Source organism: Carya illinoinensis, chromosome 1, assembly GCF_018687715.1.
Source record: "Carya illinoinensis cultivar Pawnee chromosome 1, C.illinoinensisPawnee_v1, whole genome shotgun sequence".
Classification (NCBI taxonomy): Eukaryota; Viridiplantae; Streptophyta; class Magnoliopsida; order Fagales; family Juglandaceae; genus Carya; species Carya illinoinensis.
In genome coordinates this window covers 5,690,495-5,707,009 of record NC_056752.1, presented here as the reverse complement: position 1 = coordinate 5,707,009, position 16,515 = coordinate 5,690,495, and the positions used below count along the sequence as shown (strand labels likewise).

Here is a 16,515-nt window from a genome sequence, read left to right as displayed (position 1 = left end):
AATTCCATTTCTTTGTTTAATTTTGTGGGAATTTTGGAATTCAACAAGAAGTAGAAGGTAGCGTAAAGATTACCACTTCTAGTTTCAACCCATGTGAGGACAGCTCTCCTGGTTAAAGAAATTTCACTGGCAACTTTGTATTTTCAATGTAAAAAAGTTACTTTTGTTTTCATAAATATACTTTTCTTCTTTCTTTCTTTGTTTTTTTTTTGGTCATTAAGAGTAATAGAAACATAATTTAAACAAAAGAATGTTGGTTGAGCACCATCTTGGAGAGGTGGTAAAGGAAATGAGCTCAATGAAAACTGTACTGAGATGGAAGAAGAGTAGAGTCTCAAGCCATTTCTTTAAGCATGAATGTTGACACAAACATATTACATACATACCACTCATAATTACTTCACGAGATTCAAAAGACATAACCATGCGAAACAAAGGTCAAATATGTCTAGTAACCCTGTTCCTATTCTAAAACAGAGTCGACTTGATTTTATTAAGCTTAACAAGCACATCTCTGATTTCCATTCTTGCATATGGTAATTCTTCAGAACACCTCAAGCCTAAGTCCAAGATTGATGAAAGAATACTTTGCAAAGCAATGGTGTCTCTTCCATCTTCTATTATGAGTAAACCTTCATCCACAACTTCCATCATTCTATCTGGAATGGATGCATTCACCAACTGCCTCAAAGTAAAGTCTCCAGCAAACATTTCGTCAGTGGGTTTCTTCCTCGTGATCATCTCCAACAACACTATACCATAGCTGTAGACATCGGTTTTGATGGATACCTTTCCTTCAAATCCATATTCTAAAAGTACTCACAATTGTCAACAAGGCATTAAGTTAGCAACTTGTGTCTTATTAAAATGATGCAATTATTAAGTAATAATTCACATGGCCATCCAAAAACTATTTTTTCCCCTTTCTACTATAGATACTATTTTGTAGTCTTTGCCAGCTTCCTTTCCCTTCCTTTTAGCCTGGCTATATATATATTTTTAATATATTATCCAAAAATAAAGAATAGTGACTACAATATTTACAAGCCCAAAATTGAAAGTAATTACCATATTATACGTGGAATTCATTGTATTAGCCTTGATTGGAATATGCATATAAGGCAATTTACTTTGATGCAAGTATTTCTTTTCAATGTTGGTAGATCAATAATTGACAATAACGATACTGTAAAAGTTATGTTTGGCATATTTTAATAACAATGCTAAATCCAATTGAGTTATTATTCATGCTTTGAAAAGAGTTTGCTTTCAAATTGAATAAAACTTTTAAGTCATTGTGAGTTTGCAAACTCCCCCAACTTGCACAGAAATCTTGCTAAACGTCTCGTAAGAGCTGGTTCGGTCATGCAAGGACCATATTGTGCTTATCACTAAACATGCATATGAGCTAGGTTACTTGGTCAAACGAACTAAATCGCTAGAACCATGAGACATCCTAGCTAGTAGTCGAGCAAACTTTCCTAACTTTATTTAAAACTGGTTTATGAATCAGATTTACTTGTCCTCCAAGATTTTTTGAAGGTCTTAGGCATTATTTTCATAAATACATATTTTTTGATGAAAGAACACCTTGTGACATTTAGCATTAAAAGCAAAGTTGATTTCTCTCCTTTTGCACATACCATCACCTTCTTAATCTTTTTATCATCATTTTCTTAAAGAATCAGTGAGTTCATTAATAGTGTGTTAGGGGTGTAAGTAAAAAACTGAAATGTCGACCGAACTAACCAGACATGATAGAATCAATGAGCTCATTAATCGGTTCAGTCCGGTTCAATACCAATTCGGTTAGTTTCGGTTCTTAAGAGCAAAAACCAATTAAAAGACAGTTCGGTACCCATTTTTAAGATTTGAAAACTAAATTGGACCAAACCGAAGTGAAGTATATATATTTAATGTTTTGTATTATATATTATAATTTTTTTAATTTTTATGCTATATATTATAAATATTATAAAATTAATATAAGACAAAATTTTAGTGAACTTATTGTTTATGCTTCCTTGATATAAACTTACTCTTAAATATAAATATTAAGTTGCTAACATGTTATTATTTATCCTTATATATTAAATTACATACTTACAATATAATATGATATATATATATATAAGTATAAGAGTACATTATATATAATATGTAATTTTAATGTTTTAAGCTAAGTAGTTGGTAATTAATTATTTTGTACGTAACTTGTTTCATATACTTTGCAGTTGGACCTTTTACTTTGGTGGTTATCTTTGCAATTCTTTTAGTGTATATTTTTTTAGATTGTGTTTATTTGGTTAATTAGTTAAATGCATGCTGTTTTTAAAAATAATATTTTGGACTCTATCATATTTGGGGTAAAAAAAAAAAATCTTTTGGGTTAGAAAAACCAACTAGCCCAAAATCAAATTACACCGGTAAACTAAACAAAATTGAAGAGAAATCGAAAAAGTCGAAAGTTTCAATTTATTAGATGAATAGGTCTGTATCTAATCTTTGAACTCCAAAACCAACTTAGACACCCCTACTAGTGAGTTCATTGATAGGCTGTTAAAGTTTCAGTAGATCAAATGAGGTTTTTTCACGAAGGAATTTATAGAAGGCCACCATGGCGGTTCTCAAGTTGCCAGAATAGAGCCATTCACATGGTGGCCAAAGCGAGCCGCAATTCACAACTCTATGATTGGGCCATGAATTTTTTGTTATTGTTGATGGACAAAAAAACTAACATATATAGCACATTTTTTTTCTAATAAAGAATTCCATATGATTATTTCTAAAAAAGTAAAAAAGTTGCACAATGCCAAACCGAAGTACTAAAATTAAGTTTCACCTAGTTAGATTTGTTGGATTCAAGTCGCATGAATTTGTTAGTTCATAATCATGTGAGTTTATGGACCATAAGACTAGCTAAGATGAGGAAAGTTGTCATGCATGTTGTTACCAAAAATTTCTAAGAACAGCAAACTATTATTTAGCTTTTTGATAATTAAACAATGAGGGTAAACTCATATACGTACGTACCTGGTGCGATGTAGCCAATAGTACCAAGAGTTTTGGTGTGTGTTGCATCTTTATTTTTGGCTAAAATCTTTGCAATGCCGAAATCGCCAACATGTGCAACCATGTTCTCATCCAAAAGGATATTTTTAGGCTTCAAGTCACAATGCAATATAGATTCTAATTGGCCATGGTGGAGATAGTCTAAGGCTGAAGCAACATCAACTAAAATATTTATTCTTTGTAGAAGATCCAAGCAATAGTTATGAGAGTATAACCATCTTTCAAGGTTGCCCTTCGACATGTATTCCAATACCAACGCTCTAAACTCAGGATTAGTGCATGTAGTTATGACCTTAACAAGATTTCTATGTCGAATTTTCCGTAGCACCTTGCATTCTGTGTCAAAACTTTTGAAAGCACCCAATAATTGCAAATGTAGAACTTTTACTGCAACAATTGTCCTGTCAGAAAGTATTCCTTTGTACACTGAACCAAAACCTCCTGCTCCAAGCAAGTTGCTTTCACAAAAGTCGTTTGTCCCTTGGCAAAGCTCTTGATATGATATCATTCTATGTTCCAGTGCAGGCAATGGATTAAGTGAAGTGGGTATCTCCATGTTACTTTTCCGACATCTTCTCAGCAAATAAACCAACATTATGAAAGCTATAATTGCCACAGTCGTAGGAAGAATATATTTAAGCAAAATATCTTTCATCTTTGATCGTTGGTTGGTAGGAATCGTTGGACAAGGTGGAACTCCAAAAATTGGATTCCCACAAAGTGCATTATTTCCTGAAAATGATTCCGCCGTGAAGTTCACAAAAGGACCACTAGATGGAATCTCTCCTACAAGCTTGTTGAAAGATAAATTCAAGTATTTGAGATATGGAAGTGCCTCAAGGGATTTAGGTATTGCACCAGAAAGATTGTTGTAAGAAAGATTTAAGATATCTAACCCTTTTAAGTTCCCAAAAGATTGCGGAATGCCTCCTTGAAAGGAATTGTTTGAAAAGTCAAGATACCTCAAGCTTTCAAATGCTCCAATGATGCTTGGAATTTCTCCAGTAATTTGATTTCTTGATAAATCCAGATATTCAAGAGTGTCCAATTTTTTCAGGTTAGAAGACAAATGTTCACCAAGGGAATTCAATGACAAATCCAATAAAAATAGATTTTCAAGGCTCCATATATTCAATGGAATTGATGATTCGAGTCTATTAGAACTCAAGTTTAACTTTACTAGAACACTGAGGTTTGAAATGCAAGTTGGGATGAATCCAGAGATTCTGTTGTTTGAAAGATCCAACTCTCCCAAATTTCTTAATTGGCATATTTCTTCTAAAATCAATCCTTCAATCTTGTTACTGTAAAGATGCAATCTTTGTAATCTTTCCAAACCACCGAATGTGAAAGGGATATTTCCAATCAAATTGTTACCTCCCAAATTAAGCCAGATCAAGCCTTTCAAAAAACCCATTCCCATAGGAATATGACCCCTTATTTGGCAATTGTCTGCAACAAAGATTTGAAAGGAAGCAGAAAAGTTTTGAACAGAACCTGGAATTGTTATATCCAATGGATTATTGCTTAAGTATAAACTTGTCAAAAATCTACAATTGGATAAAGATGAAATGAAATTGGTCTCTTGCTCTCTAGCCTCTCGGCCTATTAGCTGATTTGAACCCAAAAAAAGATGTTGGAGGTACTTCAAGTTTCCAAGACTTTTGGGAATTGGTCCGGAGAATAAGTTTCCAGCAAAGTCTACTTTAATGAGCTTGGAACAATTTGCAAGATAGGATGGGATATGACCACTAAGTTTGTTGATACTAAGTATAATTTCTTCTAGATTAGGGCAAGATTGCCCCATATCCGGTATTGGAAGATATCCAGAGAGGGAATTATGCTCGATGGAGATACGTTCTAAAGAAGAAAGGTTGTAAATTTTTTGAGGTACTTCCCCTTTGAAGTTATTCCTTCCCAAAACCAAAGCAACTAGCTTCTGAAGATTCCACAGATAAGTGGGAATGCTTCCTTGGATGTGGTTATCCTCAATCCCAAATGTATGCAACGCTGATAAATTGCATATGGTATGAGGTATGATACCAGTGAAATTGTTACCCCCAAGAGCCAACACTTGAAGGTTTTGTAAATTGCCAATTAGAGCTTTTGAAATACTCCCATCGAATTTATTGTATGACAAACCTAAACGTACAAGCTCCCGACAATTATTAAATTGCGAATGGAGTTGACCGCCAAATTTGTTACTTGATATATAAAGTATCCCAAGATTGGGACAGTGGACACAAAGATCATTCGGAAGAGCTCCCGAGATGTGATTAGCCGTAACAGCAAAAGTGTTTAGAGAAGATATGTTAAAGATGACCAGAGGAAATGGAGCAATGAGACTATTACGTTGCAAATTCAAGAACTTCAACATTGACAAATTGCCGAGGGACAATGGAATTGCACCAATAAGACGGTTTGTATCAAAACTTACCACACGAAGCTTTCGACAATTATGAATGGAAGGAGGGATGCTTCCTTCCAATTGGTTGGATGCCAACAAGAGTATTCTCAAGCGATGTAAACGACTGATCTCATGCGGAATAAAACCAAAGAAGTTGTTGAAAGAAAGATCAAGTGAGACTAGGAAGGAGAGGTTACCAATGTGAGGAGAAATATTGCCTTGGAGACCCATGTAGGAAAGGTCTAAAGCAGTGACTCTTTGCCTACGTCGACTGCACGAGACCCCAATCCAATTGCAAATCGAGTTTGGAGCAGTGGACCAGTTAGTATCCAAGCGGGTTTCATTTGGACTAGAACTGATACGAGATTTGAAGGCAATGAGAGCAGATTGGTCAGTAAAATTGTTAAAAGCTGGTTTGATCAATTGAAACATGCATGAGTACTGCACAAACAGAAAACTCAATAGCATTAGAGGGAACAGATTTCCTATAAGCACCATGAGTGCAGGAGATAGAATTAGGATGAGAATGTTTATGAAGAAGCGTGAAATGATGACAGTAGTGAGTATAATAGCGGGTGTTAAGCAACTTATATAATGGAAGTGAAGTCAACCATTGCTCATGCAAGTCAATATAGGTCCCGCTATTAGCTATGATCATTTGTAGTTATTAGAATTGGTCCGTCAATGTCGTTTAATTGGGTTTTGATCTTGTATCCTACAAAACCCGTTCTTCTAAAATGCAGATCAACTAAATTTTCCAAAATAGTTACTTCGACAGAATGTTAAAGCTAGAATTAAATATATCCATATTTCTATTTTACAAAAAAAAAATTAGATCGAGCATTTTTTTTTTTTAATTTTATAAAGCCTTCAACGTAAACAATTAGTCGGTACATCTTGGCTGCGGTGAAATGGTCATAACGCGTTCATCATCCTCTGGGTAGTAATTAGATTAACCTATGGTCATAAGTGATTCATAATTTGTCATGTTTCACATTTCGTGAACATGGCTTACCACTTAGGTTAGATTATTTAGAATCTCAAAACAAAATTTAAGATATAATTTAGTGATTTTTAAGGTATAATTTAAGTAATAAAATCTATCGTTAGAGTGGTGATTCAACACAGTATCATATAGGTAGAGGTACTGAGTTAACGTTGAGTCCTAGTACTTCTACTACATTATTCAATTTAAATAAATATTCCACATATTTGTTAACTTATTTGATTATAGTAATCTAATCTAGACATTAGAGGAGTGTTAATTAACATATAAATAAAATAATTAAATTTAGCTTTACTGATCATGAAGTCAACAGTGATAACCTTAATACGATGAAGATTCAAATGGGTTAAGAAGTATGTAAGGTTGTTTTAAAATCTGCTGATCCGGATTATTTTTATTTGAAAAATTATAGGCATACAACGTTTTTTAAGATTTTTTACACAACTATATATTAAATAAAAGTATTTTTTAAAATAATTTACAAAATTAATATCACTTTATATGAATACTCAAATTTTAAAACATAAATATAAAAGAAATTGTAAAAATAATTGTATGTGTATTACTATTTTTTATTTAACTTTTTTATAAAAAAAATTATTTAGAAGTCTTATTTTTTACACACTCAGCACACTACTGATTCACATTAGCTATACTAAAAACTTATTGATATTTTTATTTTTATTTTTTATAATTATATTGTGTCTCATTATAAGTGGTATGTTAACGCATCAATTTATGTGTAGCAAAAATTTTTTCTTTATTAAAAATATGAATAGCTAAATGTGGCTTGTTAGTCCAATTTCATCTGCAAAAGCATCGATTCCCATGTGGCTAGCTTATGTTTAGAAATAGTTATTATTTTATCTCATCTCATCTCATTTCCTTCCCAAATATCATTGGTAACTTTGGATAATGAGATGAGAATTTTTAATTTGAGCAATGCTACTTTGCCACCTGAGTACATAGCACACCGCTCATTGTTACCGCTAGTTGCTTTTTGAACCTTTTTTTTTTCATTTTTCTTTTCATATTTATTTAGTATATTTAAATATTTTTAAAAGATAAAAAAAATATATCAATACACTTAAAATCACTTCCTTAATTATTAGGTGAAAATATATATATATATATATATATATATATATATATATTTGACTCGCAATCAACTGGAGCGGCATCATGTATTAGGCGGCAAACTAGCTTTTTTCTTTTAATTTTAGGTAAAAGTTTAAAATATTATTTTTTTAACATTATTATTGTTTTATAATTTGAAAAAGTTAAATTGTTTATTATATTTTGTATGAAAATTTAAAAAGGTTGTAATGATAAAATAAAATGAGATTAGAATTTTGTCTCTCATCCCACTTGCCAAACATGCCCTAATCATTACAAATTTTTCAAATTATTTATTACAATTTTTTCAAACTTTCAAACAAAAATATTAAACAATTGAAATTTTTTTAAAACTCAAAATAAAAATAACATTAAAAATTCTATTCTAATAATATTTTAATTTTATAATATTTTTTTATTTAATTTTTTCTCTTTCATTTTCAAAATTCCATAAAATATTAAGATAATGATAGGCTTACTACCTCCTACCATCTGTTTACTATTCCTTTTTTTAAAAAATAATTTTTTACATAATGGTTAAATTGATGATTATTAGTGAAATTGTATATTTTTTTAATTTTTTTGTAACAATTAAGGATGTTAAAAAATATACTTAAAAGGAAATAATAAAAAAATAAAAGTTTCAAATACACTATAGAGTAATAAATAGGTAGTAAGAGATAGTACACCTATTATTATCTAAATTATTAACTCATTATTTTTATTATTATTCATAAATTATCTTTTAATTTTTTAATTTCATCTTATTCCCAAATATTCCCCTAATTGAGAATTCCAGAGAATTCCAGAGTCGGGCTTCAGAAATTTTGCTAAAAGTCATTCAAATGATCCTCGGGCTAGTGGCTACGGTAAAATAAAACTACGTGCGCCAGTGAAAACAGACGAAATCACTCGGAAAAGCAAGTTAGGGAATTAGAATTGACGTAGTCGTGGGGAATTAGATGACTGAGGCTTGAATTTCAATTTGGTAATCGGGATGGATCCAGAGATTCTATTGTTTGAGTCTCAACACTCCCAAGTTCCTTAATTGACATATTTCTGAAATGAATATATGAAATTATCACTTATTCTAAAATTTTAAAGTAACGAAAAGAAATATATTTTATTATTTATTTTATATCTTAATATTCTCTCTCAATAGATGGCTAACACGTAGAATATTTATTCAAATAAAATAAAGTGTAGAATTAAAATTTGAATTTAAGAATTCTCTCTGATATTATATGAAATTATCACTTATCTTAAAAATTTGAGCCAATAAGAAGAGATAAATTTTCTTATTTATTTTATAACAATCCTTCAATTTTATTATTATAAAGATAAAGTCTTTGTAATCTTTCCAAACCCCAAATTGTACGTGAATGGTATATGTCCAGTCAAATTGTTCTCTCTCATATCAAGCCTTTCATTTTCCAAAGAACACATTCCCACAGAAATATGACCCTTTATTTGGCTATAAACTGCAAGAAATTGTTTGGAAAGAAACTTTTCGGTTTCCCACGGATTCTAGAATTGCCTATCCAATGCCGTGTACCGTAGGACAAGATGAGATGGCTAAACAAAATCATCTCACTTTCCAAACAAGTGCTTATACGTACTAACAGTAATAAATACTGCAGATTTCCCTCCATACATTTATTTATATTCCACTAACTCAAAAATCCTAATTCATGTGGCAAACAAGGTTTTTTTTTTTTTTTTTTTCCCTTTCAATTTTTTTAGAAAATATAATTTCGAAGAACCAACGCCTATAGAATTGTGTGCTCTCACCAAACTAAGTTCGTAACATTCATCATCGATCTGTTGGATTCATTGAAGTCAAAACTCAAAAAGTCTGGTTTGATATGATTTCCTATTTTAATATACGTTAATTACATCCTTATCTGACGGGTTGCATATTAAGATATCCCCATTTGCTAGTATATATGTACCCAACCATCTACGTCAAAAGGCTTCAATTCCCTCTGATTTCGAATGGCTTGCTTATGTTTTAATTTCTCTCCTGGAAAATATGTGGAGTTTAGAACACGAGAATGCAGTGAATATAAAATCATCAAAAACTAATTTCTTCTTGCCGTAGCAAAGCCTGCAAATGAAAGATTTTTTAGTCAAATTTAAGATTAGGCACGACAAGCATATAGACAGCAAGTTGCAAGCAGTGGATTACATGTCACGTTGACCTATTTAACAAGCCTATGATAATCAAACTAGTCATCAATAAAAAGAAATTGTCTGGAATTGATTGAGAAAACGGTGTGATCGATTCTTAATACCAAACGGATAAATGTGGCTTAGTTTCTCAGTACAGAAGATCAGGAGAAAGTGGACATGGGGAAAATGGGGAGAGAAAAAAAAGAGATGAGATTCGTTTTCTGGGATTGCAAGCTACTCTAATGGAATCGACCCTTAAAAAAGAATCAAACATATCGATGAAAAGATGCAAGCTAGTAGGGTACCAACAGTGCCACCTACACATGGAGCTGGATCCCTTGTGGATAGAAATTGCAAAGAGATACGGGTCTAAAATCAGAGGATACTATACAACTCATAGAAAGATGTTTTCAAATTCTTGTCAAAACTTAAAAGAATCTCAAATGGGAAAGATACGGGCCCAAATCTGTGTATTTTACTCTCTCAGTACTTGTGGTCTAGCTTAAGTTCTTACTCGAACTCAAGGGAAATCTTCCATATAATTCTGGTACTCCAGCGTTTACCAAAGGACATGATGCTTTGTCCTCTTTAGGACAAAAATTAAAATGAGCCATTCAATTTATGCACATTATTTCATATTAATTCTCCTTGTTAAGGACGTATTTCACCGCCACCTACCACACGGATCACCTGCAACAAATGAAAGGTTGGCACTAGTTGTCCTGTGGAAACTCCGATGCCAAAGTCAGAAATATAATATGAGAGTAAGAGTGTATAGTCAATCAAGTTAAGGATTTGTCACCTCCTATAGACTATTTATAGAGGTTATTTCTTTGGAGTGATAGGAGTCTAATTAGCCTTGTGAAGCCTTTTCCTTGTAGGAGTCTAAGTCATGTGAAGCAGTTCCCTTCTAGGAGTAGGAGTCTATCTCATGTTAGGAATCTGAGTCTGTTTCCTCTTAGGAGAGTGAGTCGATCTGTCTTATCTCTTCTTGATTTTATCTCTTAGCTAAAGTTGTGGGGACTCAAATATCCCTTCCAGTTACCCCACTAATTTCCTTCGTGATTATCACGTGGGAAATTAAATACTTTGCATTCTTTGTATCTGCCTTTTACCCTATCGGCTGATGGCCATTCGTTTGCTTTTATTTTTCCCTACCCCGTCGAGGATCCATGCTAGTTAGTGTGTGTGGGTGTCTTCACTTCCTTTTGGTTAGCTATCAGTTGGCTGCACCGTGCACGAGGCTCGACCTTTGGTAGCTCAGCCCTTTAGTTGTCTTGGAGTCTTCAAGCCAACCGTAATTGATGCAACCTGCAGAAAAAGCAGTTCGGGTAGCTGTGAAGCCTTAGAAGGCCTTGAGAATCTTCAAGTCAATAATTTACAAAATAAATTTAGAAACTTGGTCACTGGTATCCCGTTCGATCCCTAGATTGTTGTCCAGTCCTTGGTTCTTTGTTTGTTTCATGCTAAGCAGTGAGTGGCTCAGCTTGGAGAGATAGGCGGGAGATGTACTCAACCGCATTGAGTGTGAGCGTGGAGCTCAGTTTTGAGTATGTGGACGTTTGCCTGAGAGACTGTTTATTGCATGGAAAAACTGTTTATCCTTGAGTGCTTTTGTAATAATATCTTTGCCCGGTTGAGACTGCTAACTACTTGCTCGCCCAGAGTTGTTGGTCGTGTTGCTCGCCTAAAAGCATTTGTCATTTTGCTTGCCTAGAGGCGTTTGTATGGTTGCTCACCTGGAGGCGTTTGTATAGTTGACCGCCCAGAGGCGTATGTATAGTTGACCGCCTAGAGGCGTCTGTATTCTTGCTCGCCTATAGACGTTTGTGTTGTTGCTCTCCCAAAGGCGTTGGTTTACTAAAAACAAAATTGGTTAGTATAATAAAAATGTACAAAGTTGAGATTTAAATACCTAAGCCTTGCTCTGGTGGCGATGGGCTTCCTAGCGAGAAGATTAACTTGGGCATCGAGGAGTTTCCTTTGTACATGGCACTGCAAGGCTGATAGTTCGCCATTAGTGTTTAATGGTTGGGTGGTCCCTGAGCTTTCCCACCCTTTTACATGGCACTGCGAGGCTGATTGCTTGTCATTGGTGTTTAAGGATGGTGTAGTCTACTAACCTCCACGCCCTTTTTACATGGCACCGCGAGTGTGATAACTTGTCATTGGTGTTTAATGGTCGGGTGGTCCTTGACCTTTCCCACCTTTTTTACATGGCACTGCGAGACTAATAGCTCGTCTTTGGTGTTTAGGGGTGGCATGGTCTACTGACCTCCACGCCCTTTTTACATGGTACCGCGAGTGTGATAACTTGTCATTGGTGTTTAATGGTCGAGCAGTCCCTGACCTTTCCCGCCATTTTACATGGCACCACGAGGCTAATTGTTCGTCATTGGTGTTTAGGGTGGCATGGTCTACTGACCTCCGCACCCTTTTTACATGGCACCGCGAGTGTGATAACTCGTCATTGGTGTTTAATGGTCGGGCAGTCCCTGACATTTCCCTTTTACAATGTCGTGAAGACTTGACCGCCATCCGCTTCTATGGGTAAAGCGAGACTGATCTGTAAGGGGCACTTTATTCAACATACAAATAGAATTGTTAATTTTAATGTTTGCCAGATGTTCCAGAAATATGCAAAAAGAGTCTCATCAATAAAACAATAAATCCAATAGAAAATAAAAAAATGTGTTATCATGGGTAAGGTTTCTCCAAGTGCTCTGCATTCCTAAGGTAGGAAAGCTACTCGCCATATGTTTCTCTTGTCCTGCCGTCGGTCGAGAAACTTCATATGATTTCACCTCGGGGCGCCCTGTCCCTATCATCATTTGAGAGCACTCCGCCTCTACTGCTGCCACGAGTATCTTGCTGCCTACCTGGGCTGTCCTCTCTTTGCTAGCTGTGTTCTCATTCATACCGTCTCTTAGGCTTTGAGCGTTCTGCGACCATTCGCTCTAACTCTCTCGTGCCTGCCAGTTCAGTGACCCTTTTCTTCATGGTCGTGCAATCTTCTGTCCAATGCGAACCTGTCTAGTGGTATTTGCAATAACGATTGCCTGCTCTAGACTAGCGATATCTCTATCCGGCTCCTCCCTTTCTTGCACATATAGATTGTTGTACATCAATCTATTGTCGTGCTCTGGTCGCCTTTCTTGTCTTCTATCCCGATGACCTAACGTAAGTTTCTTGTCGCCTAGGTTGGTCTTATGTTCTCCCCTTTGCTCATCTCTTCTCGGGTCTACAAGGGTTTGCAGTGTATCTTCAGCATTTACGAAGTCATCTGCCCTGTCCATGAACTCCCTCAGAGTAGATGGGGTCCTCCTGGCTAACTCGGCCATAAAAGGGCTGCGCGGCCAAATCCCACCTAGGAAGGCGGCCAGAGTGATCTTCTCGTCTTAATCTTCAGTTGTCAACCTCTCTATATTAAAATAGGTGGGGTATGTCTTCAGATTCTCTTCTTCTCTCTGCTTAACTGTTAAAAGGTATGCCGATGGGTGCCATCGCCTTCTACTTGGCATAAATTGTGTTAAGAACTGCTTAGCCAATTCCTCGAATTAAGCTGTTGATTGATCCTGGTCGGAGGGTTCTAAACCACCCTCTCGTCATTCCCACCCAGGGAAGCCGTGGAGTGTGATATGCGCCTTAAAGTTCTCCAAGTGTTCCACTGGGTCTTTGGACCCATCGTACACGTCAATCTGGGGAATCTTGAATTTAGGCGGGAGGGGCACTGCCATAACTTCGTCACTGTGGGGGAGGTCTGTACGGTTCAGCAACTGTTCTACCGAGGAAGATCCTCCCATCTTCCTCTCCATCTCTTCATATTTGTCAGCAAGACTTTTGAGCTCATCGTGCAATTTCTTCTTTTCCAGCTCCTCAGTATCGACCCTGCCCACACTATGGGCATCCTCTTCCGTTTGTCCATCAACTGGCGGCGTAGCAACATGCTGTCGTCTTAACTCCTCGTTTTCTTTCTGCAGTTGCTCTACTAGATTTGTCGCCTTCTTCAGTTTTTCTTCCATATCTGCCCACCTCGCCTCCATCTCTGTTGCGTTCACTTCTTGGTCTCTAGTTGCTTGTGATCGAGTAGTAGTAGGCATGTGAAAAGCACGCTGGTTGCAGGAAATATATATCCCACAAATGGCGACACTGTTAAGGACATGTTTCACCGCCACCTACCACACGGATCACACGAATGAAGGGGCAGAACTAGTTATCCTGTGGAAACTCCGATGCCAAAGTCAGAAATATAATATGAGAGTAAGAGTGTGTAGTCAATCAAGTTAAGGATTTGTTACCTCCTGTAGGCTATTTATAGAGGTTATTTTCTTGGAGTGATAAGAGTCTAATTAGCCTTGTGAAGCCTTTTCCTTCTAGGAGTCTAAGTCATGTGAAGCAATTCCCTTCTAGGAGTAGGAATCTATCTTCTGTTAGGAATCTAAGTCTGTTTCCTCTTAGGAGAGTGAGTCGATCTGTCTTATCTCTTCTTGATTTTATCTCTTAGTTAAAGTTGTGGGGACTCAAATATCCCTTCCACTCCTCATATGGCTTCCTGTAATAATAATTAACAGCCAGTTAACAGGGGTAATGTATGATAGGCATATCTAGCTAGGTTGTGGTCAATCCCTCTCAAACTGGGAACTATCGTTCTTGTATATAGGAGTTGAAAGTAGTTCAGAAATATTTTTTTCATGGCATATAGAACTAATTAATGATCGCTTTAATTTGTTTTATTTGATGCCTGATTGCCATTGCCTATGTCATGAATTTAAGACGGTAAAATCGCTACTCGTCCCTCAATTTAATTAAATGGGTAATATGTAGAGTCAGACTTCGAACTGTTCCGATACCTTATAAAATTATTATTTGTCCCAAGAGGTTAAACTAATGAGAAGTGTTAGATGTAATTATTTGTAAAAATTTTGCCACAGAATTTCCCGAGTGTTTATATCAAAACCCCTATAAATATTATAAATATATAAATATATTATATCTCGATATGTTATATAAATGTTCTATATATGTAGCTTGATGGGCGTAGCATGTGTCTGCATTAGATTTGGGTATATTGACACTCGTTCTTGAGTACGTAGCTAATCCTGGTTTAGCCCCTTTTCCCTCAAGTCCCCCTGCCGGCCTCCTCCATCCCTTCTCCTGAGAAGCTTGTGGCCTGCATTAGATATCAGTTTGACGTGGATCCATATTAGGTGAGATTCTGCATTAGATATCATTTGAAAGTAAAACATCATGTTAATTTATGCAGTTAGCTAGGCCAGTCTGCCAAAGTCAATTTTTTTGTGAGTTCTTTAAATATCTTCAAATCCAAGTTTCCTGCTATGGTTTTGATCTGTATATCATGAAATGATCGAGTGATATATGTTTTGAGTAAAATAGGCCGATCGAGTAAGGCGCAGTACTTTAGTTTCTGACTAATATTTGAGTGAGAAAGAATAAAGACCCAAGCGTAGATTTGATAGATCTCCTAATTGATACCCTTGATGGAAAAGAAAATATAATAGAAAAGACGATGAAGAAAAGAGAAGGAGGGAGATATGATTTTGAGGGCTACATTTTTGCTTTCTCAATTTTACTTAATACAAGGCATGTATTTCTAATTATAGAAAAATTATATTGAGATAAAATAAGATAAGTATCTTTTTTTTTTTTTTTTAGAAGATGGGAGCTTCATATTAAGACTATGAGTGAAGAAGGTTACAAATGCATTGAGGATAATCCTCTATCAGAATAGACTCCTCACCAAGCTCCAAAGAGCTTTTAGCTAGGGAGTGAGCCACTACATTGACCTGTCTAGGTACATGCCTAAAAGACCAAGATTGGTAGGAAAGCAAAATTTTCTTAATGTCAAGGAAGATCATGCCTGCAGTGCTCCAGTCCTCAGCACCACTGTTAATCCCACTGACCACTAGCTTAGAGTCCCCTTCAAAAATGACATTATGGAGGCCAATCTCTAGACTCAACTGCACAGCTCGCAATGCAGCCAAAGCCTCTCCCAGAAGAGGATCAGGGAAGGAGTTTTTAAGACTTCTAAGTGTGGCTGTGACAAGACCATTCCAATCTCTGACTACCACTCCAACTCTCACCATGCAATTCACCCTGTCAATGGCTGCATCCCAGTTTATTTTGTAGAAACCTGTAGGAGGCCTGCACCACTCGACTGGTCCCCGAGTTGGGAAAGGTTGCTCCTTTGGTTGACTGTTGAACTCTTCCAGTTCACTCCTTCTCGAGGTGACAGACTTGGAGACCTGCAGAGGGGAGCTGAAGCTAGATTCAAAAACAAACTTGTTTCTCCTGTGCCACAATTCAGAGGCTGTAAGAGCCAGCTCCATATGTTCCTCAGCAGGGAGAAGAGAGAGCTGGCCTGCAAGTAGTTCATGGTATGGTAGTTCCTCTGATCTGCACTTTTGGAGTCTTCTCGAGCCATAGCTCCAAACATCATGGGCTGCCGTGCATGACCATAGAGCATGAGCTGTGGTCTCTGGAAAGGAGTGACAGATGGGGCATAAAGGAGATTCAACAATCTTCCTTCTAAACAAGTTTGCTTTGGTGGGAAGGATGTCCTTTGCTGCTCTCCACAAAAACACTTTAACTTTATTTGGCACTTTAAGCTTCCACAATTGCTTCCATAGGGCCCCCTGGTTAGGCGGTTGAGAGCCCTGTCCATGCCTGCTTTCATTCATGGAAACCTGGAGGTGGTATGCTAATTTTACTGAGAGCAAGCCAT

The 16,515-nt window shown here is 36.1% G+C and overlaps 1 protein-coding gene across 1 annotated transcript; it reads right to left on the bottom strand.

The window, feature by feature from the left end:
- Positions 1-468: 468 nt before the first annotated feature.
- LOC122316495 (probable LRR receptor-like serine/threonine-protein kinase At3g47570) lies at positions 469-13,114 on the bottom strand. The gene is made up of 3 exons (XM_043133472.1): positions 12,803-13,114; positions 3,034-5,920; positions 469-809 (listed from the first exon to the last, which is right to left on the bottom strand). The coding sequence occupies exons 1-3, from the start codon at positions 13,112-13,114 to the stop codon at positions 469-471; spliced, it is 3,540 nt and encodes a 1,179-aa protein (XP_042989406.1).
- Between the last annotated feature and the right edge of the window lie 3,401 nt (positions 13,115-16,515).

Excerpts from the sequence above, each read along its gene's own strand:
- LOC122316495 (XM_043133472.1), bottom strand. The coding sequence starts at position 13,114 with ATGGCCGAGTTAGCCAGGAGGACCCCATCTACTCTGAGGGAGTTCATG. Across the intron at positions 5,921-12,802 it reads TTGCAAATACCACTAGACAG|TACTCATGCATGTTTCAATT; the intron begins GTTCGCATTGGA and ends CTGTTTGTGCAG. Across the intron at positions 810-3,033 it reads TATTGGCTACATCGCACCAG|AATATGGATTTGAAGGAAAG; the intron begins GTACGTACGTAT and ends GAGTACTTTTAG.